The 26,929-nt window shown below is 42.6% G+C and overlaps 1 protein-coding gene across 17 annotated transcripts in view; it reads right to left on the reverse strand.

Moving 5' to 3' along the window:
- The window catches only part of kcnq5a (potassium voltage-gated channel, KQT-like subfamily, member 5a), a 251,683-nt gene that overhangs the window by 33,746 nt on the left and 191,008 nt on the right, over nucleotides 1-26,929 (reverse strand). For 7 of the 17 annotated variants that reach the window (XM_073920922.1, XM_021480849.3, XM_073920920.1 and 4 more), the window contains 5 exons: nucleotides 21,162-21,337; nucleotides 19,028-19,153; nucleotides 17,913-18,023; nucleotides 15,367-15,462; nucleotides 917-1,011 (listed from right to left, as the gene is read on the reverse strand). In XM_073920922.1, the coding sequence (XP_073777023.1) occupies nucleotides 917-1,011; nucleotides 15,367-15,462; nucleotides 17,913-18,023; nucleotides 19,028-19,153; nucleotides 21,162-21,337 (604 nt within the window). Of the gene's footprint in view, nucleotides 1-894; nucleotides 1,012-1,197; nucleotides 1,287-15,366; nucleotides 15,463-17,912; nucleotides 18,024-19,027; nucleotides 19,154-21,161; nucleotides 21,338-26,929 lie in introns of all 17 variants that reach the window. The other 10 variants (XM_073920924.1, XM_073920918.1, XM_073920921.1 and 7 more) reach the window with 3 other exon arrangements.

Below are 26,929 nucleotides of genomic sequence, written 5' to 3' on the forward strand. Positions count from 1 at the left end.
CTATGACTGAAGTAATAAAGTTGTGTATATTTTGGATGGCCTTTGGTTAATTAAGCTAGAGGCAAGTGTGAACATACATGTCTATTTTAGTCTGTCTAAAAACAATAACATTTTCATTTATTCAACAGCGCTCAGTTTTTTTTAAAGATTCAATTTGTGCTTATTGCATTGTAAAAAAAAAGGCCCCTAAAAATACACAATTCTAAATTCATTATGATTACAAGTATAATCTTGTAGGTGCCCCTCAAAGGAGATATAATCTTAAAAGAAAGTTTGAATCACACTTTATTTTAAGGTACAATTCTTTCTATTAACAAAGCATTGATTTTTAGCTCAATAGGCTTCTAATTAGCTGCTTATTAATGTTAGTATGGCAGGAGTTAGGTTTAGGTTTGCATAGGATTAGGGATGTAGAGGATCATACTTTATAAGTATTAATAAACCGTCAATATCTTAATAATAGTCAGGTAATAAGCCAGTAATTAATATTGTAAACTAGTTTGAATAGTTTACTTTAAAGTGTTAAAGTTTGAGATACTGAGACTAATACTCCGATTTGAATTCAAAACTTATAAGAAATAGGTATGTTTTAAACTTTTACTTTATATTATGAGATATAAACTTGAAGTTGTTAAAAATATTTCAAACTGTCGACATTTCACCTTTATATACAGGTATAAAGTATATACAATTCTGAGCGATGTGGTGTAGTTTCCATTCGTATTTACTCCTACTAATGAGTAAGCATGGATATCTTATCTATAAGGATTATGGTAGGGCACAGATAAGATGATTATGCTTAAGAAGAGAGACAGACTGAAGGAAAACACAGTTGATTTGCTGAAGGAAGTGGGAAAATGAGAGCTAGGGAAGCACTGACACCAAATACGACACCAGCTGCCAGAGTTGTACCTACTTTGTAGGGCTGCAGGTATGCAACGCCTTCAAATGAGGCTTCCAGGTAGCAATGGAAACCGAGTTCTCATCAGCCGCATAGCTACGCCACACACACTACGTGCAGAATATACAAAACCAAGAAATGAGGAAAGTAGAAAATAAAGAGGAATACACAAGGCCAGGAAAAAAGCAGGGATTGGGAAAATAAAAAGGAGAACAACAAAAGAAAAAAATAAAAAAGATTAGTAACAACCGGTTCATGTAAGCGCTCTTCCATCAGTTCACTGCATTGATACATGCCTTTGAGGAGGGAGAACACTTTTATAGAACAGCCATGTGGCACTCAGGTATGATCTGGACAGGTCTGTGGAGTAGAGACGCCACGCAGCCTGGTGCAGGAGACACACATACACACAAACACACACACAGGGGACATGGGTGGAGAAAGACAATAGCATGGTGAGGAAACAGCTAGTGAATCTTTGACTGAGATCAAGACAATTCATCAAACCATTGCTTTGGGTTTTTGAAGAGTTCTGCTCTTGAGTTGTATTTTAAAATCCAAAAGTCTGAGACCACTTAAAAGTCTAAAATAAGTCATATCTAAAATAGGACTACCTGCCTTTACTGAACTGGGCGAATTAGAATGACACTGCAATGTATCAAAACACTGCTTTGTTAATGCTTTGCATGCACACGCTGGAAGTTCTGGTTTCCCCTTCTTAATGAGAAAACAGGCTACTGCCCCCTTGTGATGCAGAAAGACACATCCCCCCAAGCAGGTGCAGAATGCGCTCCCTTGAGTAAGTCAGCTGACATTCATTTTGGTGTGTTCACACGCAGATTTTTGGTCCAGATGGAACCAGATGTGAGGCGACAAAAGGTGACAACACAGTTGGGTTTCATCAGTGCTAGTTATTTGGAGTCGGCTTGGTGTGTATAGGCCTTTACAGGAATAATTCACACAAATTTCTATGGCTTTCATATTGCAATGCTATCCATGTCCAGTGTGAAAGCTGATTCACACTGCGCAGTGGCTATGGCCTGAAGGTGAGCGACACAGGCACGATTATACAACAGGAACAGATTTTAAACACACACACACACATAAATAAATAAATATATATATATATATATATATATATATATATATATATATATATATATATATATATATATATATATATATATATATATATATATATATATATATATATATATATTATATTATATATAAATATATTATATATAATTACACATTTTTTTTAATATATATATTAACCAACAATTTTGCCAACCTAAGATTTGGTGCATTTTAAAATGTGTTGGAAACCGGTAGCCATTGAAATCTATAGCAGGAAAATATTATGGATGTCAGTAGCTACTGATTTTCAACATTCTTCTAAATATCTTGTTTATTCTGTTACAAAACATATTAAATAAAATAGGCATGGAATAAATGGAGGGTGAGTAATCAATGACAAAATGTCAAATTTGTTGGTGATAAACTACAATTAAACGCAAATCAGCTCATTTCCATTATAATCAATTTAATCTTTTTTCTAGCATTTTAAGTAAATTAACACAATTAGAAAATATAAGGAATGTCAGAATTGAGCTTTGTAAAGTTAGAATAGTGAGCTTATATCTCAAAATTCTAATAGAGACAGTCGGAATAGCAGGTTCATTTCTGACTATCTGACTATTTTTGTTATGATTCAGATTTTTTCTCAGAATTTTGAGAAAGATTTTCACAATTCTGTCTTCACTATTCTCACAAATGCAGGTTGTTTAAAAAGTAAAGTGTGAACTTTATTTTATGCACAAAATTAAAATACTGCATAACGCATCTGCAAAGAAAGCATTATTCTCATCCTATATGTTACTCACTTTGTGAGAAACTAGCATAATCTATGAAGAAAAAAAACCCAAAAACATTTATTACTAAGGTAAAGGTTTTAGCTTTTTTTTCCTTCAAAGTAAATACTGTACACCCAACAAACTCTATCATCCTATCTTGCATTTAGAGGGACTGCCTGATTTTTGAGAAATTAGTCATGCGAGATAGTTTATAGAGGTAATTACATAAAATAACATTTTGAGGATGATGGTTTATGCACTTTTTTTAATTTAGCAATTTTATGAAATCCTTTTTTTTTTAATTACAGTGTATTTCCAATTCCACAATTTCTATAGGTCTCAGGTTTTTGGACCCCACACAATTCAAAAAAGATCTGCAGACATTGATCTTCATACGAACACTCCATTTGCAAATATGAGAGTGGATCAATGTTGAATAAATGTCTTGAATCTGAATGACACACAACATCAAAACAGCCAGAGGACTTGAAAGTGATGTGGTGAACGAAAAGAAGTATAGAATGTTTAAACAAGCAGGTGTTTATAAAGCACAAACATTTTAAAATAAGAGATCAAAAACTGAAAGTAACCACCTTAGGTGCAAGTGCACACCTGCAAGTGCACACCTGTATTTAGGACCTCACGTGTTACTTTAATTGTTTAGTGTTAGAGTAAAGATGAGATCATTATATAATAGTATATCAGCAATATTTGGATTTTATTTTATTTAAAGACAACATAAAACCCTATATCAAAACAATATTTAAAGAAATAAATCATTTGCAGTTCAGTAGGAATTAACAGCATTTTAAAAGTGACATCAGATTATATTTTCACTTTTGTAGATTTTTTTGTGTTTAGTTTAGCTATGACTACCAGCTCAGAGAAGTGGAAAAGAAAATATTCAGCTTAGTTTTTTACAAGCTGTTTGAATGCATTCATATACCTTAATTGACCTGTTTGAATTTGTGCCGGCTTAAACATAACCAGCTACTTCTTCACATGAGCCCGCCTCCAAGCAATCTATGGAGTTTTTCCACCTCTAAAACGGCTAATGATGGTGCCACCAGTCTCACTATTCATACTGTATGTATAGATGTTTGTTTAAATACATTTTTCACTGATAATGGCAGGCTGCTATGCCAAACACTACTTACTGATACACAACTATTATAGACAGGCCAGCTCAATCTCACATTTTGTCACTATAATGTAGAAACAGCTTCAAATGTTCTTCATGTCAGTCAAACAGACAATAGCCCCTTTCACACAAACAGTCCTAAACTACCGACAATTTTCCAGAAAGGGATCATGAGTGAACAGGCCCTTTTAGAAAATACCGGGAAATTCGTTCTACCAATTTTCCAGAAAAAGAAAGTTGCTACCTTCATTAAGCAGATCACTAAAATAAAAACTATAAAAAACTATAATAAAAATATTTTTGCCGCAGGACATAAATTAAGTCTCGTAGGTTTATTTTTAATAATTTAGTTTCAGTTCAGATTTTTTTTTGTTTCAAAACATCAATGTTCTCCTTAAAAGTAGCTATAACTGTTGTTTTGTTTTTACTTATGGCTCAGTATGTTTTGTATTTTAATTTCATATTCAGTCACCTTACATATGCGTGTGAAATATAATGCCGCATAACCGCGGAAAAAGAAGAAAAAGCTGTCAAAGGTTAGAGCTAATTCATCAAAATAAGCTATATTAAAATAAAGCATGTATGTTAATACAGGCATAGTGTGAACAAACTCAAGGCTGAGATATGCGCTTGCCTTTTAATGCTTTTAAAAATATTTGCGGCCTTTTTATAGGCTACAGGCTACTATGGTGTATAACAATTTTTTTTTCTTTTTTTGTATGGTAAAGGACAATGCACATTATGTTATTGATGTAAACTTAGGCTAAAACTAACCATTGATAAACGTGACCTACCTCAAGCAGATCACTTAAAGTATAATAAAAATAATTTTACCGCAGGACATAAATTAAGTCCCGCAATTTTATTTGTAATAATTTAGTTTCAGTTCTGTTTATTTTTTTTCTCAAAACGTCAATGTTCTTCTTTAAAATAAAATTGTGTTTTTTGTTGTTGTTGTTGTTGTTTTTTTACTTGTAATGGCTCAGTATCTCAATATATATACATATGCGGTTGGCTCATTCTTCACGAATATAGAATTAAAATAATGGCGTGTTAGGTTCACTAAGCAGCGCATTCTCTCCGCCTCATGTAAACATTTGTTTAAAGATGGACCGCAAGATGTGCTGAGTGGCTACATGTGAAGAACGATGGCAAAGCTAAGTGTAATTATTGTAATAAACTAATAAGTTATAAAGCAGAGTGTCCCGACCAACAGGACTAAGCATATGCGGTTGGCTCATTCTTTACGAATATAGAATTAAAATAATGGCGCGTTAGGTTCACTAACCAGCGCATTCTCTCCGCCTCATCGTTTATAACCAGCGGGACACGCTGCTGAAGCAGGAGAGACACTGCGTCATTTATAATCTTAGCTGATGTATGTAAACATTTAGCTGCTGTTAGCAGTGCTTCTGTCTTTGGATGTCACTGGGACTAAATCAGCTGCATGAATGCTAAAGCTTTGAATAAAAGTGAGCATCAAAAAAAAGCCTGAGCTCTATTATGTTTACAAATGCAAGCACATCCTTTTAGAGGTCATTTCTGGTCAATGATGTCAGAAATTTCTTGGTATTTTGGAATGGATGTGTGAACGGTCTTTTCCGGAAAAATTCCAGGACGTCCTTGTCTGTGTGAACAGCGTTTTTTGAATCTACCAGTAAAGTTGTTCCGGAAATTTTCTGGATATTTACTGGTATCACTGTGTGAAAGGGGCTAAAATCAGCAACAGCTTAAGGCTTTTGTGCAATACATTGAGGTGTTTGTGCTGCATAGGTTTTAGCTGCTCCTCATAATAGACTGCCATTCCTAAATCTGCAGCCTGAAAGATGGGATATTGTATGAAGTGAAATGGCTCACTGTGTAGTGACGTGTTTTTTAACAAGTAAAGAGTGTTTATTTAGGGTTCCATTGAGAAACTGAATCACCAAAGTTTCTATTAAAAGCCTACAGAATCATACCAACTTGTGTAAAATGGGCATCTGATGTCACCTTTAACACACGAGAATGAAGCAAGACTTGAATGTGAATTTACTAAAACAATAGCTTATTTATAATTTGCTTCATTCTTTATAACCTAAGTGATGTCAGCTGAAATAAAAATGTGTTTTCTCTAGAAGAACAAGTCATTTTGATTGAAAAAAATGACAAAACAATAACAAATAAACAAAATAATGTGCACTGATGAATCATTCACATCAAGACCAGGAACATGCTTGAAGAAAGTCAGCAGGGTCGTTTTTATTTGATGTTGACTTATAATAATGTGATAATGGACTCCGCTTTATGCATTAGGATGAGCTGATTTAAAAAGCAATAAGAAAAAAATTGAAGACGTGTTGTGAGAGGAAAAAAAACACACACATCCAGAGTGAAAGACTTAAGATGGAGCTCGCTAATTGCATGACACAACGGTGAGGAGGAAGGGCATAATTTCCAACATTCTATACAAAAATGCAAGTGAAGAGTAAAAAAAAACAGCAGTCGAAACATGCAGGAAAGAATCCGAACCCAGACATAGCAAGAGTCATACTCCACAGATCATAATTAAGACTTATATATATATTTCTACGGCTTATATAAAGACCTGAAGTGATTCAAGGGAGATGAGAGAGCAGAAATAATGCACCAATGCAGTCTCTGCAATATTACATTTTTAAAAAACACAACATGGTCAAAATACACAATTACTGTCGACAGTAATTGAAGCTGGATGGTTGGATGCCCACTAAAAGGCCTTTGGAAAAAGAAAAAAAAAATTAAAAACAGGGTTAAAGAGAGAGCAGGAAGAAGGACAAAGTAAACATAAGGAGCAGTGAGTATATGAGATCTTCTGTCTGCAATATCAGAAAACAACCTGGAGAAAGAAAAGGGGTCATGGTGGTTAAAATAGTTGGGAAATTGCTTGTGGGTTTTCAACAGCAGCCAAAAGGAAGTAACTCATTTCTATAATATTACAGGACCTCAATGTTCTGTAGATATGTGTGTGTGTGTGTGTGGTGTGTGTGTGTGTGTGTTCACATTTTCCTGGAGTAAATCTGTTTCTCCTGCTAGAAGAGAAGGATGCAGCGTCTATTAGGAAGAGCTATTGTCCTCTGGGAGGCCTTTGCGCAGAATTCCTTCCTTGGAAACACATCATAAATATCGGCAAGTGTTTCCTTTGGCTCTAACCAAAGATAATAGTCCTCGTGTAATCAATGCTCGTGGTATTGTTCGTTTTCTCTTCTTTTATTTAAAAATGAGCATGGTTCACTCCAAAAACAATCTGTATTAACTAGGGTTTTTTTTTGTCTTTTTGTTCAGTAAAATATCAAACGTCTCTCAATTAATATCAATTTCTGTGAACAGCAAAGTTGCAAAAAATATAATAATAATAATAATAATAATAATAATTTATTACATTTATATAGCACTTATATATATTTATATATGGACACTCAAAGAGCTTTACATATTTTTTGGGGGGAATCTCTTCATCCACCACCAGTGTGCAGCATTCACCTGGATGACGCAATGGCAGCCATATTCCACCAGACAGCACACCACACACCAGCTGATAGGTGGAGAGGAGACTGAGTGGTGAAGCCAGTTATGATATGGGGATAGTTAGGAGGCCATGATGGACGGAGGCTAGTGGGTAAATTTGACCAGGATGCCGGGGTTAAACCCCTACTCTTTTTCATCTTGGGATTTTTAACGACAACAGAGAGACCTCAGTTTAACGTCTTATCAGAAAGATGGCGCTCACTGAACAGCATAGAGTCCCCATCAATATACTGGGGTGTTAGGACCCACTCAGACTGCAGGTTGTCAAAAGTTAAAAAAAAAAAATTCTTCAAAAGTTTAAAATGGAAAGATAATGATACAAATCATGCAACAAATACATTTCTGGAAAAGCTATAAAAAAGATAACATAATAAATATGAAATAATACAAAAAATAATAATATTAATATTGTTATCATTCATAATAATATTATTAGTTTAAAAGTTTAAAATGGGCAAATATTCATTCATTCATTCATTTTCTGACCAGAGAAATTCTTTTTATAATTTATTAATTTTCTTTTTGGCTTTGTACCGTAATTATTCAGGGGTCGCAACAGCAGAATGAACTGCCAACTTATTCAGCATATGTTTTACGCTGTGGATGCCCTTTCAGCTGCAACCCATCACTGGGAAACACCCATTTACTCTCATTCACACACATACACTACAAACAATTTAGCTTTCCCAATTCACCTATAGCGCATGTCTTTGAACATGTGTGAGAAAACCGGAGCATCCAGAGGAAACCCATGTAAACGCAAGGAGAACATGCAAACTCAACACAGAAATGACAGCTGACCCAGCCGAGGCTTGAACCAGCGACCTTCTTGCTGTGAGGTGAGAACGCTATCCACCGCGCCTCCGTGCTGATTACAGATTAAAATAAATTAAATAAACTTTAGATTAGAATAGACAGTGAATTTAGGTTAAATATTATAAATATAATTTATGATTATTATAATTATCATAATAATAATAATAATAATAATAATTATAATAATAATAATAATAATAATAATAAATATTATTATTATTATTATTATTATTATTAACTATGCAACAAAAGCCTTTTTAAAAAAGCTGAAAAGACATCCTAATAGAAAACATGCATTTTTAATATTTATTATTATTATTATTATTATTATTATTATCGTTTATTAATTTTTAGATGACTCACACAGGAAAAATAATAAACTGAAAATAAATCTGAATTTTAGTTTTTTTTGAAAATATAATATTTTGACTGACACTATTTTCACAGAGTGCCATTGCATTTAGTTTCTATCAATATAAAATGTGTAGGTATAGGATTAATCTGACACAGTGGAAGTCAGAAATATTAACCCCACACTGAATTGTTAGCTCCCCCCTCCCCGTTTATTTTTCCCTCAATTTCTGTTTAACAGCGAGACGATGTTTTCAACAAATTTCTAAACATAATAGTTTTTAATACTCATTGCTAATCAATGATTTATTTTATCTTGGCCATGTTGACAATAAATAATATTTGGCTTGATATTTTTCAAGACACTATAATTCAGCTTAAAGTGACATTTAAAGGCTTAACTAGGTTAATTAGGTTAACTAGGCAGGTTAGGGTAATTAGGCAAGTTATTGTATAATGATAGTTTGTTCTGCAGAAATAGTTTGTTCCCCTTCGGGGGGAACTTCAGCACTATAAGTGGATTTGATTGTAAAATCCACGCATTGGGAGGTTCGGTTCAGAAGCTACTCGTCTGAAAGAGTATTGAACGGGCCAATTAAGAATGAATTGGCAGCGCAAGCCTGCGCAGGTGAGCGGCATAAGCAATCAACTGAGTATATAAGCTCACCTGGCGCAGCAGACGCTATCCTTTTCGCTTCAGAGACTTTCTGATCGAGTCGATGAGGGTTCCTCCTGCTGTGACCAGCGATTCTGAGCGAACGAGAGCATTCTCCCGGTCCAGAGTGTGTACACGCAGTGGCAGACGGTCGAGCTGGGTTTCTCCCTTGCCTGGCGTTCTTTGGGTCCGGTCCTCCAGAGCGGTGCGTATAAAGTTGCAAACTTCACAGAAAGAGCAACACAGTCGTGCAGCACGTCCTTATCAGGACGGCGCTCCAACTGTGCGTTTCTGGATGCGGTGGTTTCCTGTCCTCGGATGATGGGCGCGGGCACTGTGTTACATGTCTGGGGGTCCAGCATGTTAATGCGCTGCTCGCGGGCAGTTCATGTCGTCATCGCGATGCCATGACTGTTGCGCAAGATCGCGGTTAGCCTTTGCAAAAAGGCGAACCACCCCAGTTGTCCCCTGCTCTGCAGCGGGCACTCGGGCAGATCTGAGGGTTTCAGCGAGAGATAATCCGTCGCCCACGGGCCCGCGGACCTCCCGCTCCTCTAAGCGCTCCATCCAAGCTTCGGGCGGAGGAAGCGATCCGTCTAACAGATGGTAGCCCTTACGCCCGATGACACCGGAGACCAGATGTCCACCGCGGCATCGGAGGGTGGGCTTTCATTGTCCGATGATGATCCAGACCCGCTCGCCCCCTTCGGGCTGGTGAGCGCTGTCACTACGGATCCTGAAACGGACATGTTAGCCGTGCTTTCCCGGGCTGCTTCGGCCGTGGGTTGGAGATGGTTTATCCCCCAGCTCCGCGGCCGGACCGACTAGAGGGGCGTTCCCTTCTTCCCGGAGGTGCACAGTAGGCTCACGCGGTCTTGTAAAGCACTTTTTTCTGCTCGTGCTGCGTGTCCCTCCACCCTAACCACTCTTGACGGTGAAACAGCCAGGGGGTATGTGGCGATTCCTCAGGTTGAGTGAACGATGGCGGTAAATCCGCGCGGCGCCTCTTCTTGGCGGGGTCCGCCTCGTCTCCCATCCAAAGCCTGCATGCGATAGCCACCTACCAGCGCTACCAAGCGCAGGCGCTGGCCGAGCTGCACGAGGGTGGGTCCAACCCAGGCTTACGAGCTTCGCACCGCCGCCGACTTAGCTCTTCGGACTACTGAGTCCGCTGCGTGTGCGTTGGGGAGGACGATGTCCACATTAGTGGTCCAGGAGCGCCACCCCTGGCTGATATGCGCAAAGTCGACAAAGTCCGCTTTCTTGACTTCCCCATATCCCCAGCCAGGTTCGGCGACACTGTCTGTGAATTCACCCAGGAATTCAAGGCGGTGAGAGAGCAGTTGGTGGGTGATGTCTTATCGGCGGTCCGTAGCCCGCTCCGCCCGCCGTGCCATTCATACCTGCTCCTCGCCGAAGGCGCCCGCCTACGAGAGCTGCTCCGCCCCCGCACACGCCTAAGGCGAAGCGAGCGCGTCGGGCACCTCGGAAGCAGGCAGCCCCCCTGCCCAGAACGCCGCTAAGTCCGGCAACGGACCGCGAAGCGCCCCTGGGACAGGCCATCTGGAGAAGAGGGAACTTGCTCTTTCCCCGCTGGAGGGCGGGGCCCCATTTCCAACGGCACTTTTTACTGCCATGAAAACATTATGAAAGGGCACTTTTCACTTCCCCAGATGTGACAGCCCGAAATCTGCCAGTCTGGGACGCTATGCTTTCTAGCTTGCAGATTCGGTGCGTTTCGCCAGTGGCTCACGAGCGCTGGGAGGACGGTCTCCTTTCTCCCACCCCTCGAGCCTCCCCTCCGGAGCTCGGGTTTGGAGTGAGAGCAAATATCTCACCTTCAGCTTTTCCGTGGGACCCGCGAGCTTCCCGGATCAGCACACCCACTCCGCGCTGCCCCACTGCTGGTACATCAGCGATTGTAGCGATGAGTCCATTAGCGAGAGCTCTGCCTGCCTGGTTAGCGCGGGCCAGCTCTTCGCGGTGGCTCATACGCACAATCAGACTCGGCTATGCGATTCAGTTCGCGAAACGGCCCCCCAAGTCACGGGTGTGTATTCACCAGGGTCAGCCCCCTGTCCGCCCCTGTCTTGCGAGAGGAGATTGCTGTCCTCCTGGCGAAGGATGCAATCGAGCCGCTCCCTCCAGCCGAGATGGAGAGCGGGTTTTACAGCCCACGCTTCATCGTGCCCAAAAAGAGCGGTGGGTCACGGCCAATCCTAGATCTGCGCGTTTTGAACCGCTGCCTGCACAAGCTGCCGTTCAGAATGCTCACGCAGAAGCGCATCCTCCGGTGCGTTCGTCCTCTGGGTTGGTCTGCAGCATTAGACCTGATGGACGCGTATTTCCATGTCTCCACTCTTCCTCGCCACCGACAGTTTCTGCGGTTTGCGTTTGAAGGTCGAGCTTGGCAATACAAAGCCCTCCCCTTCGGGCTCTCTCTGTCTCCGCGGGTCCTCACCAAGCCCGCGGAGGGTGCCTCAGCGCCCCTTCGGCTCGCGGGCATCTGCATACTCAATTTCTTTACGACTGGCTGAATTGCCCTCTCTTTTGATTATGCACAGAGTTGATTATGCACAGAGACAAAGTGCTCTGGCACTTCCACCTGTGGGGGTTTCAGGTCAACCGAGAAAAGAGCAAACTCGCCCCCGTGCAGAGGATCTCTTCTCTCGGGCTGGAGCTGGACTCGGTCACCATGGCAGCGCGCCTCTCCGGAGAGCGCGCTCAGCTGATGCTGTACTGTCTGAGAGAGCTCGACAGTAAAATAGTGGTCCCACTGAAACAATTTCAGAGGCTCCTGGGGCATATGGCATCCGCAGCCGCTTCATGCCGCTCGGATTATTCTATATGAGACCACTTCAGCACTGGCTTCACGATCGAGTCCCCAGACGCGCATGGCACGCGCGCGCACACCGAGTCTCTGTTACTGCGCTGTGTCGCCGCGCCCTCAGCCCTTGGAGCGACCCCTCGTTCCTACAGGCCTGGGTGTCTCTAGAACAGGCGTCCAGTCTTGTTGTCGTTTCAGCAGACGCTTCCAACACGGGCTGGGGGGCTGTGCGTTGCGGGCATGCGGCTGCGGACCTGTGGAAAGGTACCCAGTTGCATTGGCATATCGCCTGGAGCTGTTGGCAGTGTTCCCCGCTCTCCACCGTTTTTTTCCGGTGTTGGAGCGGCAACACGTGCTGGTCAGGACGGACAGTACGGCGGCGGTGGCGTATATCAGCCGTATAGGGGGTATGCGCTCTCGCCGCATGTCTCAGCTCGCCCGCCGTCTGCTCCTCTGGAGTCATCCGCGGCTGAAATCGCTGCACGCCATTCATATTCAGGCAAGCTCAACCGTGCAGCCGATGCGCTCTCACGGCAGCCTTGCGTCCTGGAGAATGGAGACTCCACCCCGAGTCTGTTCAGCTGATATGGGCGCGATTCGGGGAAGCCCAGATCGATCTGTTGCTTCCCCCGAGATCGCTCATTGCCAGTTGTTCTTTCCCTGACCGAGTGCTCTCGGCACGGATGCACTGGCTTACAGCTGGCCTCGGGGCAAGCGCAATACGCGTTTCCCCCAGTGAGCCTGCTCGCGCAGTTACTGTGCATGGTCAGGGAGGACGAGGAACAGGTTGCTGGTTGCGCCCCTCTGGCTCAACCGGACCTGGATGTCAGAGCTCTCCCTCGCGATAGCCCTCCCCTGGCAGTCCCTTCGAGAGAGCACCTACTCTCTCAGGGACAGGGCACCACCTGGCACCCTCGCCGATCTTTGAAGAGATTTTTAGACGCGAGGAAGACTTAGGTAACCTCCGATTGCGGTGGCTAATACCGTCACTCGGGCTAGAGCCCCCTCCCCGAGCGCGCCTATGCCCTGACGTGGAGTCTATTCACTGAATGGTGTGTCTCTCGCTGAGAAGACCCCCGTAATTTGCCAGATCAGCGTTGTGCTTTCTTTACGCCGAGAGAAGTTGGAGAGCAGGCTGTCACCCTCCACACTCAAGGTTACGTGGCTGCCATCTCCGCTCTCATAACGCGGTGGCTGGCAGCACCGTGGGAACGCATAACCTCATCATCCGGTTCCTCAGGGGCGTTAAGCGAATTAATCCACCCCGCCCCCTCTCATGCCCTCTTAGGATCTCGCCCTCGCTACACAAGCCGCGTCAGATCCCTTCGATCCTCGACTCAGTATCTTTCTGTCCCTGAAGACAGCTCTGCTGGTCGCGTTGATATCGATTAGAGGGTCGGGGACCCGGAGGCATTTTTCGGTCAGTGACTCGTGCCTGTAATTGGGCTGGCTTCTCTCACGTATGAGACCCCGCCCGCGATATGTGCCCAAGGTTCCTACCACTCCGTTTTAATACGAGGTAGTGAGCCTGCAAGCGCTGCCCTCGGAGGAGGCAGACCCAGCCCTTATTTATTGTCCAGTTCGCGTTTTGCGTATTATCCGGACCGCACTCAGAGTTTAGATCATCTGAGCAGCTCTTCGTCTGTTATAGCGGTCGGCAGCAGGGAAGTGCCGTACCGAAATAAGTTCCCACTAGATTGTGGATGCCTTTCTTTCACTATCAGAGCCGAGATGAGCCGCGTCCCCCGAGAGCGCGTGCGCACTCCACTCGGAGCTTCGCATCCTCTCGAGCGCGCGCACGCGGCGCCCCTCTAACAGACATCTGTAGAGCTGCGGGCTGGGTGACACCCAACACATTTGCAAGGTTTTACAATCTGCGAGTGGAGCCGGTTTCCTCAAGGGTATTAGGTAACCCTTGGTGATTGAGGAAACAATTCGGTAGGGTGTTGAAACACGCTTGCTGCGCCATTTTCCCTAACACGGAGATACGTGCGCCTTTTTATCTGTCAGTAAAGTTCCCCGTCAGGTGAGCCCTGCAGATTCCTCCGTGGCCCCCAGCACTGACTCAGCGGAGGAGTCACTTGCTGGCCCACTACGTTGTAGGTCTGCCCGCTGGTCAGCCCGCGTTTTGGGTAAAGGTGCCTGCTATGCGTGGTCCCCACTAGGCGATCCCATATGCTTATTCAGCCACGGTTAAGTCCCCCCCCCCTGGGCGGACCCGTGTCTTCCCTCCCCGCTAACCACTCTTTTGCTATGCGTACTCCCCCTTTTTAGGGCTAGTCCATATGTAAATTCTGCCATCTATCCCCCCTTGGGTAACGGATGGCCTCCGCAGCGTCCTCCCTATCGGGATTGCACGCTTCCCAACGTACTGTCGTATTTTCCTAGAATTATCTAGATGCTCACGACTTCCCAAAAAATATATATAAATCCGTAAAACTTCTGTTGAAGTAGGATAAATTAGGGCCAGGGACACGTTGGAGGACCGCGCCCCCCATGATGTGGGTGCGTCACGCTTGCTTGACTATCTCCTCATCGGGGGTGTTGGTAAGGTGCAGTCATTATGGCGCTTTCAATGGGCTCCCAATGCGTGGATTTTACAATCAAATCCACTTATAGTGCTGAAGTTCCCCCCGAAGGGGAACGTTCGAGGTTACTAAAGTAACCCTTCGTTCCCCGAGGAGGGGAACGGAAGCACTATACTCCGTCGCCATAATGACTGTCCCTTAGCTGTTGAAAGTCTCTTCAGCTTAAAAAGGATAGCGTCTGCTGCGCCAGGTGAGCTTATATACTCAGTTGATTGCTTATGCCGCTCACCTGCGCAGGCTTGCGCTGCCAATTCATTCTTAATTGGCCCGTTCAATACTCTTTCAGACGAGTAGCTTCTGAACCGAACCTCCCAATGCGTGGATTTTACAATCAAATCCACTTATAGTGCTTCCGTTCCCCTCCTCGGGGAACGAAGGGTTACTTTAGTAACCTCGAACGTTCTGCAGAAATAGTTTGTTCTGCAAAATATAGCTTTAAGGGGATAATAATTTCGACTTTTTGAGAAATATTTTTTAAAGGGGGGCTGAAAATTCTGACTTCAACTGTATATGTGCAGAGTACTGCATGTTTAACAATTTGCAATAAAATTGATTCTCAAGCATTTGCAAAAGAATATGGCAAACCAAACATACAGATAAAGTCCTTTGCTTCCTTAACAATCAGCAGCTATAAAACATAATAGGATCTGTGCATTAGGCTGGACATTATAAAATTGAAAGAGTTTACCTGTATGAGACTGGCGGCTGGGTTTCGCCTCTTTTCAAAGTGCTTCTGTCTGTGCTGCTCTTGGACCTTCAGAGCAAAGCCAGAGCCGAGAATACCCTACACCCACATCCACCCACAGACACAACACAATCATACCCCATTACTGATCTGGACTGAGAGAGAGACTGTGAGCTTGCAGGACACATTTGTGAGCTGAGAGTTGCAGAAACACTTGACGTCAATGAGTCAGACAGGCCTCCGAGGGCCTTCACAACCACACATACTGAGCCTTCTCAAACACATCATACAAATCCGCACACTGCTAACAGTCTGCCCAGGCGAACAAACACACTTTTAGTGATTTTAAATTTTCCCCCAAAAAAGACCACAAATCCCCTATCTTTTGTAAGTGACTTTGGATGTTAGTCTTGTGAAGTGATGCCTGATGTATTGTTAAACCTTAGATCTCAATAATTTGTAAACATGTTTAGTTGGTAATGTCTAATTTGTTATTTGTTCATTTTAGTTTTTTTTGTGTATACTGTATATCATTCAGATTCTATTATTGTTGTGCGTCCCAATTCACCTACTAATACTAAGTATTAAAAGTATGTTTAGTATGGATCAAGTATGCAAGATTTGAAACATACTAATTCCTTATTATCAGATTGTGTGGTAGCTTAATTAAGATTGTCAAAAATTAAGAGTAGAAGGAGGTCAGTAGGCATTTGTTGCCATCATTTAAAGTGAACATGGCTGGGGGTGCTGTTGTTTTTGTTGTGATCGTCGAAAATGAAAAGCAGGAGGTGGTCAGGTGGCATTTGTTGTGATCATCAAGAGAGAAGAGGGGGGCGGGGTGTTTGTTGTGATCGTCGAAAGCTGAAGGAAATGCTTTTGTTGCAATCACTGAAAATGAAGAGCAGAAGGGGTCAGGTGGCATTTGTTGTCATTGTCGAAAGTGAACATGGGGGGTTGTTGCATTTGTTGCGATCGTCGCGAGAGAAAAGAGGGGGGGGGGTGTTGTGATCGTCGAAAGCTAGGGGGAGGGGGGGTTTGGTGCGATTGTCAAAAATGAGAAGCAGGAGGGGGGTCAGGTGGCATTTGTTGTCATTGTCGAAAGTGAACATGGGGGGATTGTTGCATTTCATGTGATCGTGGCGAGAGAAAAGAGGGGGGGGGTAGTTGTGATCTTCAAACACGGGGGGAGGGGCATTTGCTGTGATCGTCAAAAATGAGAAGCAGGAGGGGGTCCGGTGGCATTTGTTGCCATTGTCGAAAGTGAACATGGGGGAGGGAGGGGCATTTGTTGTGATCGTTAAAAGTGAAGAGCGTGGAGAGGAGTTTGTTGTGATCGTCAAAGTCATTAAAGGTGTAGAGTGGAGGGAGGGGCATTTGTTACCATTGTTGAAAGTGAAGAGAGGAGGGGGGGTTGCTATGGTCAAAAGCTAAAGGGGGGTGGTCTCACATGGGCTCCACCTCTGCCTGTCGCAGGCCTCTAAAGTGCCCGGGCCCTAAGTACTATGTCCTTCATTTCCCCCCACTAGTGTGTGCCTGTCAGTCAGCTCAACACGTCATCACCATTTCTTTTATTTTTGATTTCCTTCTACATTGAAAAAGCAGCAGCAGGTTAACTTGCAATCCGTGAGTCTTGCAGAGAAATCTCATGTGTTTGCATAATTATGAATTCAAAAGTTAACGATCAAACAGGTCTTTATATAAGTTCACATTGTTGTTGTTGCAGATGAAATATAATGAAGAAAATGTTTTGTAAATATGTAGTTAAATATTAATATTAATAATAATTGCACAGCATCGATTACATTTTGAATGCCTAAAGTCTAGTGTGATCACGGCTTGGGTTTTTGCCTGCAGTTTGCTTAATGGCCACAGGTGTCATTAATTAAAATAGTTTTGGTAACACTTTATTTTGATGGTCTATTTGAGTATCAGTAGACTGGCTCCTTATTACCTGTTGATACTGCTGCTAAACACACCTTTAACTGACTAATGGATAAGAAACTTTGCAAGAAAATGTCATCTTACACTAACCCTAACCCCAACCCTAACCCCAACCAAACAGTCTACTTATAATCTAATGAGAATTAGCTTGCATGTAGATGCAATGTAATTTAAATTCAATGAATGGACCATCAAAATAAAGTGTGACCACGGTTTCTAATTTCTACTGCACATTCAATGTATTTAACACCCAAAAGCATGTCACCCAGGTTTTCTGCAAGTAGTTACCAAGTCAAACTTAACACTTTTTAAGACCCTCCAGAAACCCTGAACTCATTTTGCTTCTGTGTTGTTAGCAGATTACCTATCAGTAGGTATTAATGACTATATAACCCTACAGTAATTTGCACTTTTTGTGGGGTTTTATGGCCTTTTTGAAGTTTCATACGGAAAATAAAAGTTTCACTTATTGTGTTATAAAAAAGAACATAACTAAACACATCTAGGAAAGCATGAGGCTGAGAAGATGATGATTTTCATTTTTGAGTACTTAGTTTAATCTATCTACTATAATGTCATAATGCACATATCAGGTAAAGGTTACTCACAGCAGGCAAAGCGAAGAACGAGATGCCCAACAAAGCAAACCCTGCGGAAAGAAGTCGTCCGGTCCAGGTCTGTGGAGTCTTATCCCCGTATCCAATGGTTGTGAGGGTAATCTGAATAAAGATGGAAAAATAGGACGGATCAACCTTCGTATATTAAAACAGCTATTGCTTAACATAGAAAAGCCTCTTATTCCAAAACAAAGTGTTGACTTCCCACAAATAGACAGCATTGAATTATGTGTCTGGTTCTAGGACCGCAGTGTACTTTAACACTCCACATGTCATGTTCGAAGAAGCATTAACCTCCATACTGTATACTGCGAATTAATCTACACGAGGGCCAATCATAGAACAACATTGAAAAAGGCAGCCAAAACTGCATTCAATTCTGTCCAAAAAGCCATACTAAGCGCTCATAAACACCAAAGTGTATTCTAAAGTTACGGCCACACAGACGTACAGTATTAGATCCATCTTTCAGCAAGAGAAATACTTTGGTGGCTTGTCAAAAAAAGGATCAGTCTAACATCTCGCACTCCTTTCCACACTCATAAGTGAGCGCTTTGGATTTTTGCAGGCAGGGGATACTTAAACAAAGGCCTGGCCAAAGCAAATTCAACACATCCAGTAAAAGTGAGTGATTTGTCAAATGCGAAGAGCACTGCGGCCTTTCACAGGCAGAGACTAGGCGTGTGGGAGCTCACACACAACGCCAGAATCCCGCTCTCCTGTTTTCCTCCACGGAAGCCTGCCTGTCAGCTTCAGACGCTGGCTTGGGCTCAACCCAGTGTAAATAGCGTGTGGCAGCATAATATTGGCCCACCGCTGGTTTCTGAGCTCTACTCCAGGAGACCATACCCTCAACTGACCTCACATCTCTTGAAACAGCTCTGTTTGTGCTTGGTAGGAGCAGGAAATTACGTGCATTGATTTGTTAAGTCAGCTGGTGAGGAACCAAGACCAGTCTTGCTGTGCGAACCACAGCAACTAAACTCTGTCATGGTCAATGAATGTAACTCGCTTATTGACTAAAGCATAGTATACAACATCCTGAAAACAGACTGTGAAAATGGATCGTAGATAGAAGAAGAGTGAAAACGTTCGAGTTGACTTACCGTACCCCACCAGAGGGCATCAGCATAGGTGGCAAACTGTTTGTTAAATTCTTTCTCCACCAAGTAGACCAAGAATGAAGAAAAGATCAGGACCAAGAAGCCAATGTACCAGGCAGTCACAAGCTCCTGAAACACACATACAGTATAATAAAATAATGTTCATACATGCAAAAAAAGTTTTTTTTTCTCCTGTAGAAACAACAATGGGGTTTATGCATATCGCAGAGTTTTAATTACAGCCAGTCAGCCTCAGTGCTTCCAGTGAACTGTCTTTCTATTTTACAATTGCCACATTTAAGGTCTGATTTCTTTAAAAATCAGTGATCTTCACTGCCTGATATATTTACGATGTTGAGAGGGTCTCAGACCAGACAGGAAGCACTGCGTTAAATTCCATTTTTTCCCTGACATTTCTTTAAAATATGTTTTCCCCCAGCATTTTTAATGGAGTTTCTGCACTCGCCTGCTGATAATGACGGCATTTGTGTTTAAATGGTCTTTCATCTCGTTTTACGATTGAACAACTCGATGAATGCTTAAGTCTATTTGACTAAATGCATTGTAATAATATTACAACATCGATGTTGTAAAAGAAACCTTATGAAATTGAAAATAGTCATATTAATCTTTCACCAGAAGTTAATCATTGGCTGAAAAACACTAGCTGTGCATATAGCCCATTTGAAGTTGGTTTGCTGGTCTTGCTAGTCTCCTTTTACCATATACACCTGGTTTTAAGATTTATTTTCATAAATACAAAGTGAACAACACTAAATAGGGGTAAAGGGGATCTAAATTGTTTTGAGCTTGTCCAAAATTATCGACTTCCAGAAAATGTATTTAACTGGATGTTCATGTTGTCAAAAGTGTTCAAATAATCACATAAGACCTACTGTACTTTTCCCTGTTTTCCTCTAGCAGGAAGTATCTTGCTATTTGACTTCAGGGAAATAAGTCAGTCTGGTTGGAGGATCATCTTGTGAAAAAAGCAAAAGTCAATATAAGGCATGGTTTTCTTGACTTTAAATAAAGGGAATTATTTCTTTTATTGACTTTTACACTTTTTGTTCATTCATATCGTTGGTTTGAAGCTGATTTTGGGTCCATGTTAGTCACTTTTAAGGACCAGCTAAACCATCTGAGCAACAGACTGGGAGACCAGCAAACCCCGCATATGAACATATTTTGTATTACAAACTTCATAAAAAATATTTATTGGATACATTTTTAAAGTTTAAGGTGACACAGTGGCTCAGTGGTTAGCACTGTTGCCTCACAGCAAGAAAGCCATTGGTTCGGGTCCCGGCTAAGTCAGTTGGCATTTCTGTGTGGAGTTTGTATGTTCTCTCCGTGTTCGCATAGGTTTCCTTCGGGTGCTCCGGTTTCCCCCACAGTCCAAAAACATGCGGTATAGGTTAATTAAATAAACAAAATTTGCTGCAGTGCATGTGCGTGTATGAGTGTGTATGGATGTTTCCCAGAACTGCGTTGCAACTGAAAGGGCATCCACTGTGTAACACATATGTTGGATAAGTTGGCGGATCATTTCGCTGTGGGAACCTCTGATGAATAAAAGGACAAAGCCGAAAGAAAATGAATGAATGAATTTAAAAACGTCAACAGTATTTTATGACATACTTCTGTTTTAATCTGTCTGTCAGCTAATCAGTTTTGGGAATCAACTTGTTAAGCAGCAAATCATTAGATGACCAGACTGGGGTTTTAGTTTAAACCAAACAAAACCAGTTTGGTCAGACTGGCAAACCAGTTAAACCACCAAAGGCCAGCAAACCAGGCTGGTGTAAGCTGTTTGATTTTTTGGTTTGATCAGGGTTGTCAGGAAAATGTAAACGCTTAAGCCTGAGAGGAGATAGAAATAAGTAACTCTGCTATTATATCGACCACAATGATTCATTGCGGGGACCCCTAATCTCTCCACTAAATGGCGGGTAACTGAGGACTGAGGAAGCGTGTGGTTTGGCTGCAGCTCCTGGATGGAGTTTCAATCCAAGCGATGCTGGAAAGAGAGGTTGATTGTGGGGTCACATGTCTGCCTCAACATGAAAACTCACACGCAATGTCATGAACCTGAGGACTATTATTCTTTTTTGCCATTAAGTAGTATTTGGTTTACCTTGCTGTGAGCGTAGACTACAGATCCAAGCAGTTTCCAGGTACCGCCTCGCCGGTCCATGCGCACCATGCGCAGAATCTGCAAAAAACGCAGACTGCGAAGTGCAGACGTGGCAAAAATATTGCCCTGGCTACCAGCTGAAACCACTGCGATGGATGCTATGAGCACAATAATGTCTGAAACACAAGCACAATAGAGAGCAAGTATTATTTTTATAGATATAAAGATTATTGGACTAGAACAAAAAAACAATGCAAATTCAATTGCACTGGACTACTTTTACCTAATAGTCTACCCACATAGACATCTGATATATGGCAATATACGGACATACATATACTGTATGACATACAAGATCATATCTGAACTCCACATTTATAAAATATCATATACGCAATGTACATTTTGAAAAATTAACATATACACATGCCGGCCACTTTATTAGGTACACATGTACAACTGCTTGTTCATGCAAATTTCTAATTAGCATTGTGGCACGGTTGTTGGTGACAGACGGGCTGGTCTGAGTTTTTCAGAAAAATGCTGATCTACTGGTTTAAAGAGAATGGTCCCAAAACAACAATATCCAGTGAGAGGCAGTTCTGTGGCCACAAATGCCTTGTTGATGCCAGAGGTCAGATGAGAATGACCAGATTGGTTTGAGCTGATAGAAAGACAACAGTAACTCAGATAACCACTCGTTACAACCGAGGCATGTACAATAGCATCTCTGAATGCACAACATGTCGAAACTTGAGGCGGATGGGCTACAGCATGAGAAGACCACACCAGGTGCCACTTCTGTCAGCTTAGAACAGGAAACTGAGGTTACAATTCGCACAGGCCCACCACAACTGGACAATAGGAGATTGGAAAAATGTTGCCTGGTCTGATGAATGCCAAATTCTGCAGCAGCATTCGAATGGTAGAGTCAGAATTTGCCATCAATAAGAAAGCCTGGATCCATCCTACAGGTGGTGGTGTAATGGCTTAGGCGGGGGAATATTTTCTTGTCATATTTTGGGCCCATTAGTACCAACTGTGCATTGTGTCAGCACCACAGCCTTCCTGAGTATTGTTGCTGACCATGTCAATCATTTTATGACCACTGTGTAGCCATCTTCTGATGGCAACTACCAGCAGGATGACGCACCATGTCATAAAGCGTGAATCATCTCAGACTGGTTTCTTGAACATGAAAATGAGTTCACTGTACTCAAATGGCTTCCACAGTCACCAGATCTCAATACAATAGAGCACTTTGGAATGTGGTGGAACAGGAGATTCACATCATGGATGTACAGCAACTGTGTGATGCTATCATGTCAATATGGAGCAAAATCTCTGAGAAATATTTCCAGTAGCTTGTTGAATATATGCCACAAAGGATCAAGGCAGTTCTGAAGGCAAAAAGGGGACCAATCCGTTAAAGTGTCACTAATAAAGTGGCCGGTGAGTGTATTTTATATAAGTAAAATCCAAATATCACTTGTGTATCATATACGTAATTTGCATATATTTCCATGTCTTCTATGTGGGTAAGCTTGCTGTTGTTCTCAGTAGCACAGTAGCTTTCCGAGACACCAGGGACAGAGATATTTCAATAATTACGCTGTTTCACTTGTCTGTTATGTCTTTCTACTTGAGATCAGAGACAGAAGGAATGGCCAAGAGAGAGCAGAGAACCACAGCCTCACAGAACAGCATATCTAATCACACTGAAAACTTTCTCCAGCTGCCAGCGTGTCTTAACCAGGGATAATATTGTTCTTTACTCAAATCACCTCCATCATATTTTCCTACTGAACGTTACACTTGAGGTTTGAAATAAGAATGTTTTTCGTGTCACACATGCTGAAGGTGGCCTCCTAAAAGTCTGTTATTTGAAATCCGAATCGCACAACGATTGAAGGTTGATGCAAGGTGAAAGTGGAAGACTGAGGAACATGAGCAGATGGGAATAAACGCAGCAGATTTATGGTTTTTGCCATACTAAAATGTGGAAGTCCGCAAAATCATAAGCAATAGAGTAACCACAAAAATCATGAAAGGCACTATTTTCTTTTCCTTTCATAACATAATTTGATTGGAATTTGCTTTGGAACATTGTGTATAAATAAACTCAACTCAATTTTAATTTTCAAAATAAAATAACTGGCAATGCGTTGGCAGAGTGGTTAGTACTGTTGCCTCACAGCAAGAAGGTTGCTGGTTCGAGCCTTGGCTGGGTCAGTTGGCATTTCCGAGTTTACATGTTCTCCCCATGTTAGCATTAGTCGGCAGGAGAAGCACTTTAGCAGCATCTAGACCAGCAGCCTGTAAGTACATTTAAGATTTGTTTCAGTTGTTGTGTATGGTTTGAGGACTTGTTTCCAGCTGTTTGTGTAAAGTTGTAGGACATTTAAACTTGCTTTCAGTTGTGTATAATACTAGAAGTTGTTTAGCCACTGTTTCCTTGGTTACTATAAGAGCTTGTGTAGCGAACGCAGACGCGGTTTCGCGTCGTCCGCCTCAGTTTCGGCCCTTGTTTTGACTCTCGAGGCGTGTCCAGCTGAATTCAATCAGCTAGTGCTTTGAATTGTGAATTCAAAGTGAATTCAAACAACTAGTTCACCGCGGCAGCGGTCGCGGCAGCCTCGTGTGAAGACCGCCTCGTGTGAAGACCGACGAGGGTAAAGACCATCGACTCTACCTGCGCGACTCCACCGAGCAAAGACACCGACAAAGCACTTGAGTACTTTACTGTATTGTTTTACTTTACACTTATTTTTTGTTGTCAGTGCACTTTTATTATGTGTTTTCTAATTCCTGTTGTTACTAACACTCGCAAAACACGGGAGGTGCGCTGCAGGCGTAATCCTCACAACCTTCGTTCAATACATGTATCTACTATTTCACAACTCTCTCTCTCCGTGGGCCTCTGGAATTGTCAATCAGCTGTTAACAAGGCTGATTTTATTACCTCCATAGCTACATATTCTGACTATAATCTCATGGCTCTAACTGAGACCTGGTTGAGGCCGGAGGACACTGCTACACATGCTACTCTTTCTGCTAATTTCTCTTTTTCCCACACTCCTTGTCAGACAGGGAGAGGGGGTGGGACTGGACTACTAATTTCCAAAGAATGGAAATTTACTCTGATACCGTCCCTGCCAACAATCAGCTCCTTTGAATTCCATGCAGTCACCATTATCCACCCCTTCTACATAAATGTGGTTGTCATCTACCGCCCACCAGGTAAATTAGGTCACTTCCTAGATGAACTGGATGTTCTTCTCTCATCTTTTTCTAATTTTGCCACTCCCTTATTGGTGCTAGGTGACTTCAACATTTACGTTGACAAACCGCAAGCTGCAGACTTTCAGACTTTGCTTGCCTCTTTTGACCTAAAAAGAGCACCTACTTCTGCTACCCACAAATCAGGTAATCAGCTAGACCTTATTTACACACGACACTGCTTCACTGATCAAACAATAGTAACTCCACTACAAATATCTGATCATTTCCTTCTGTCTCTCAACATCCACATTACTCCTGAGCCGCCACACACTCCTACACTGGTTACCTTTCGCAGAAACCTACGATCTCTCTCACCCAATAGACTATCCACCATTGTTTCAGACTCTCTTCCTCCATCTCGCAAACTCACTGCACTTGATTCGAACAGTGCCACTAATACACTCTGCTCCACACTAGCATCATGTCTAGACCGATTATGTCCTCTTGCATCCAGGCCAGCCCGTGCCAGTCCTCCTGCACCCTGGCTCTCGGATGCTCTCCGTGAGCATCGCTCAAAACTTCGGGCTGCGGAGAGAATTTGGCGGAAAACTAAAAATCCTGCACATCTCTTAACATACCAAACTCTTCTGTCCTCTTTCTCAGCTGAGGTTACTTCTGCAAAGCAGACGTATTACCGTCTGAAAAACAACAATGCCACTAATCCTCGCCTACTTTTTAAAACATTTTTCTCCCTCCTCTATCCTCCTCCTCCACCCGCATCCTCCACACTTACTACTGATGACTTTGCTACATTCTTCTGCACCAAAACTGCAAAAATCAGTGCTCAATTTGCTGCACCTACAACAAATACGCAAGATACAACACCAACACCACACACACTCACCTTTTTTTCTCAGCTCTCTGAGTCTGAGGTGTCCAAACTTGTGCTATCTAGCCATGCAACCACCTGTCCACTCGATCCCATTCCCTCTCATCTCTTGCAAGCCATCTCTCCTGCAGTCATACCAACACTGACTCACATAATTAACACATCTCTTGACTCTGGTTTATTCCCCACTACATTTAAGCAGGCTAGGGTAACCCCACTGCTAAAAAAACCCAACCTGGACCATACGCTACTTGAAAACTACAGACCAGTATCCCTGCTTCCATTCATGGCCAAGATTCTGGAGAAAGTAGTGTTCAATCAAGTCCTGGACTTTCTTACTCAAAACAATCTCATGGACAACAAGCAATCCGGCTTTAAGAAAGGCCACTCAACTGAGACTGCCCTGCTCTCGGTCGTGGAGGATCTCAGACTGGCTAAAGCAGACTCTAAATCATCAGTCCTCATTTTGCTGGACTTGTCAGCTGCTTTTGACACTGTCAACCACCAGATCCTGCTATCTACGCTTGAGTCACTGGGCGTTGCGGGCACTGTTATAAAATGGTTCAGATCTTACCTCTCTGACAGGTCATTCAGGGTGTCTTGGAGGGGAGAGGTGTCCAACCTACAGCATCTAAACACTGGGGTACCTCAAGGCTCTGTTCTTGGGCCACTTCTCTTCTCCATCTACACATCATCTCTAGGACCAGTCATCCAGAGACATGGATTCTCCTACCACTGCTATGCTGATGATACCCAGCTATACCTCTCTTTTCATCCTGATGATCCCTCGGTTCCAGCTCGTATCTTAGCCTGCCTGTTGGATATTTCACACTGGATGAAAGATCATCATCTTCAGCTGAACCTCGCAAAAACGGAAATGCTTGTAGTTTCTGCCAACCCGACTCTACACCATAACTTTTCAATCCAGATGGACGGGGCAACCATTACTGCATCCAAAATGGTGAAAAGCCTTGGAGTAACGATTGATGACCAACTAAACTTCTCTGACCACATTTCTAGAACTGCTCGATCGTGCAGATTTGCACTCTATAACATCAGAAAGATCCGACCCTTCTTATCTGAACATGCAGCTCAACTCCTTGTTCAAGCTCTTGTTCTCTCCAAACTGGATTACTGCAACTCTCTACTAGCTGGGCTTCCAGCTAACTCTATCAAGCCTCTTCAACTGCTCCAGAATGCAGCAGCACGAGTTGTCTTCAATGAACCTAAACGAGCACATGTCACTCCGCTGCTAGTCCGTTTGCACTGGCTGCCAGTTGCTGCTCGCATCAAATTCAAAACTCTGATGTTTGCCTACAAAGTGACTTCTGGCCTAGCACCTTCTTATCTGCACTCACTTCTGCAGATCTATGTGCCCTCCAGAAACTTGCGTTCTGTGAATGAACGTCGCCTCGTGGTTCCATCCCAAAGAGGGAAAAAATCACTTTCGCGAACGCTCACGCTCAATCTGCCCAGTTGGTGGAATGAACTCCCTAACTGCATCAGAACAGCAGAGTCACTCGCTATTTTCAAGAAATGACTAAAAACTCAACTATTTAGTCTCCACTTCACTTCCTAATCTGCAATTGCCTATTTGAATATCACACTAACTGTACAAAAAAAAAAAAAAAAAAAAAAAACTACTAACACTTCCCTT

The sequence above is a fragment of the Danio rerio genome, chromosome 13, assembly GCF_049306965.1.
Source record: "Danio rerio strain Tuebingen ecotype United States chromosome 13, GRCz12tu, whole genome shotgun sequence".
Lineage (NCBI taxonomy): Eukaryota > Metazoa > Chordata > Actinopteri > Cypriniformes > Danionidae > Danio > Danio rerio.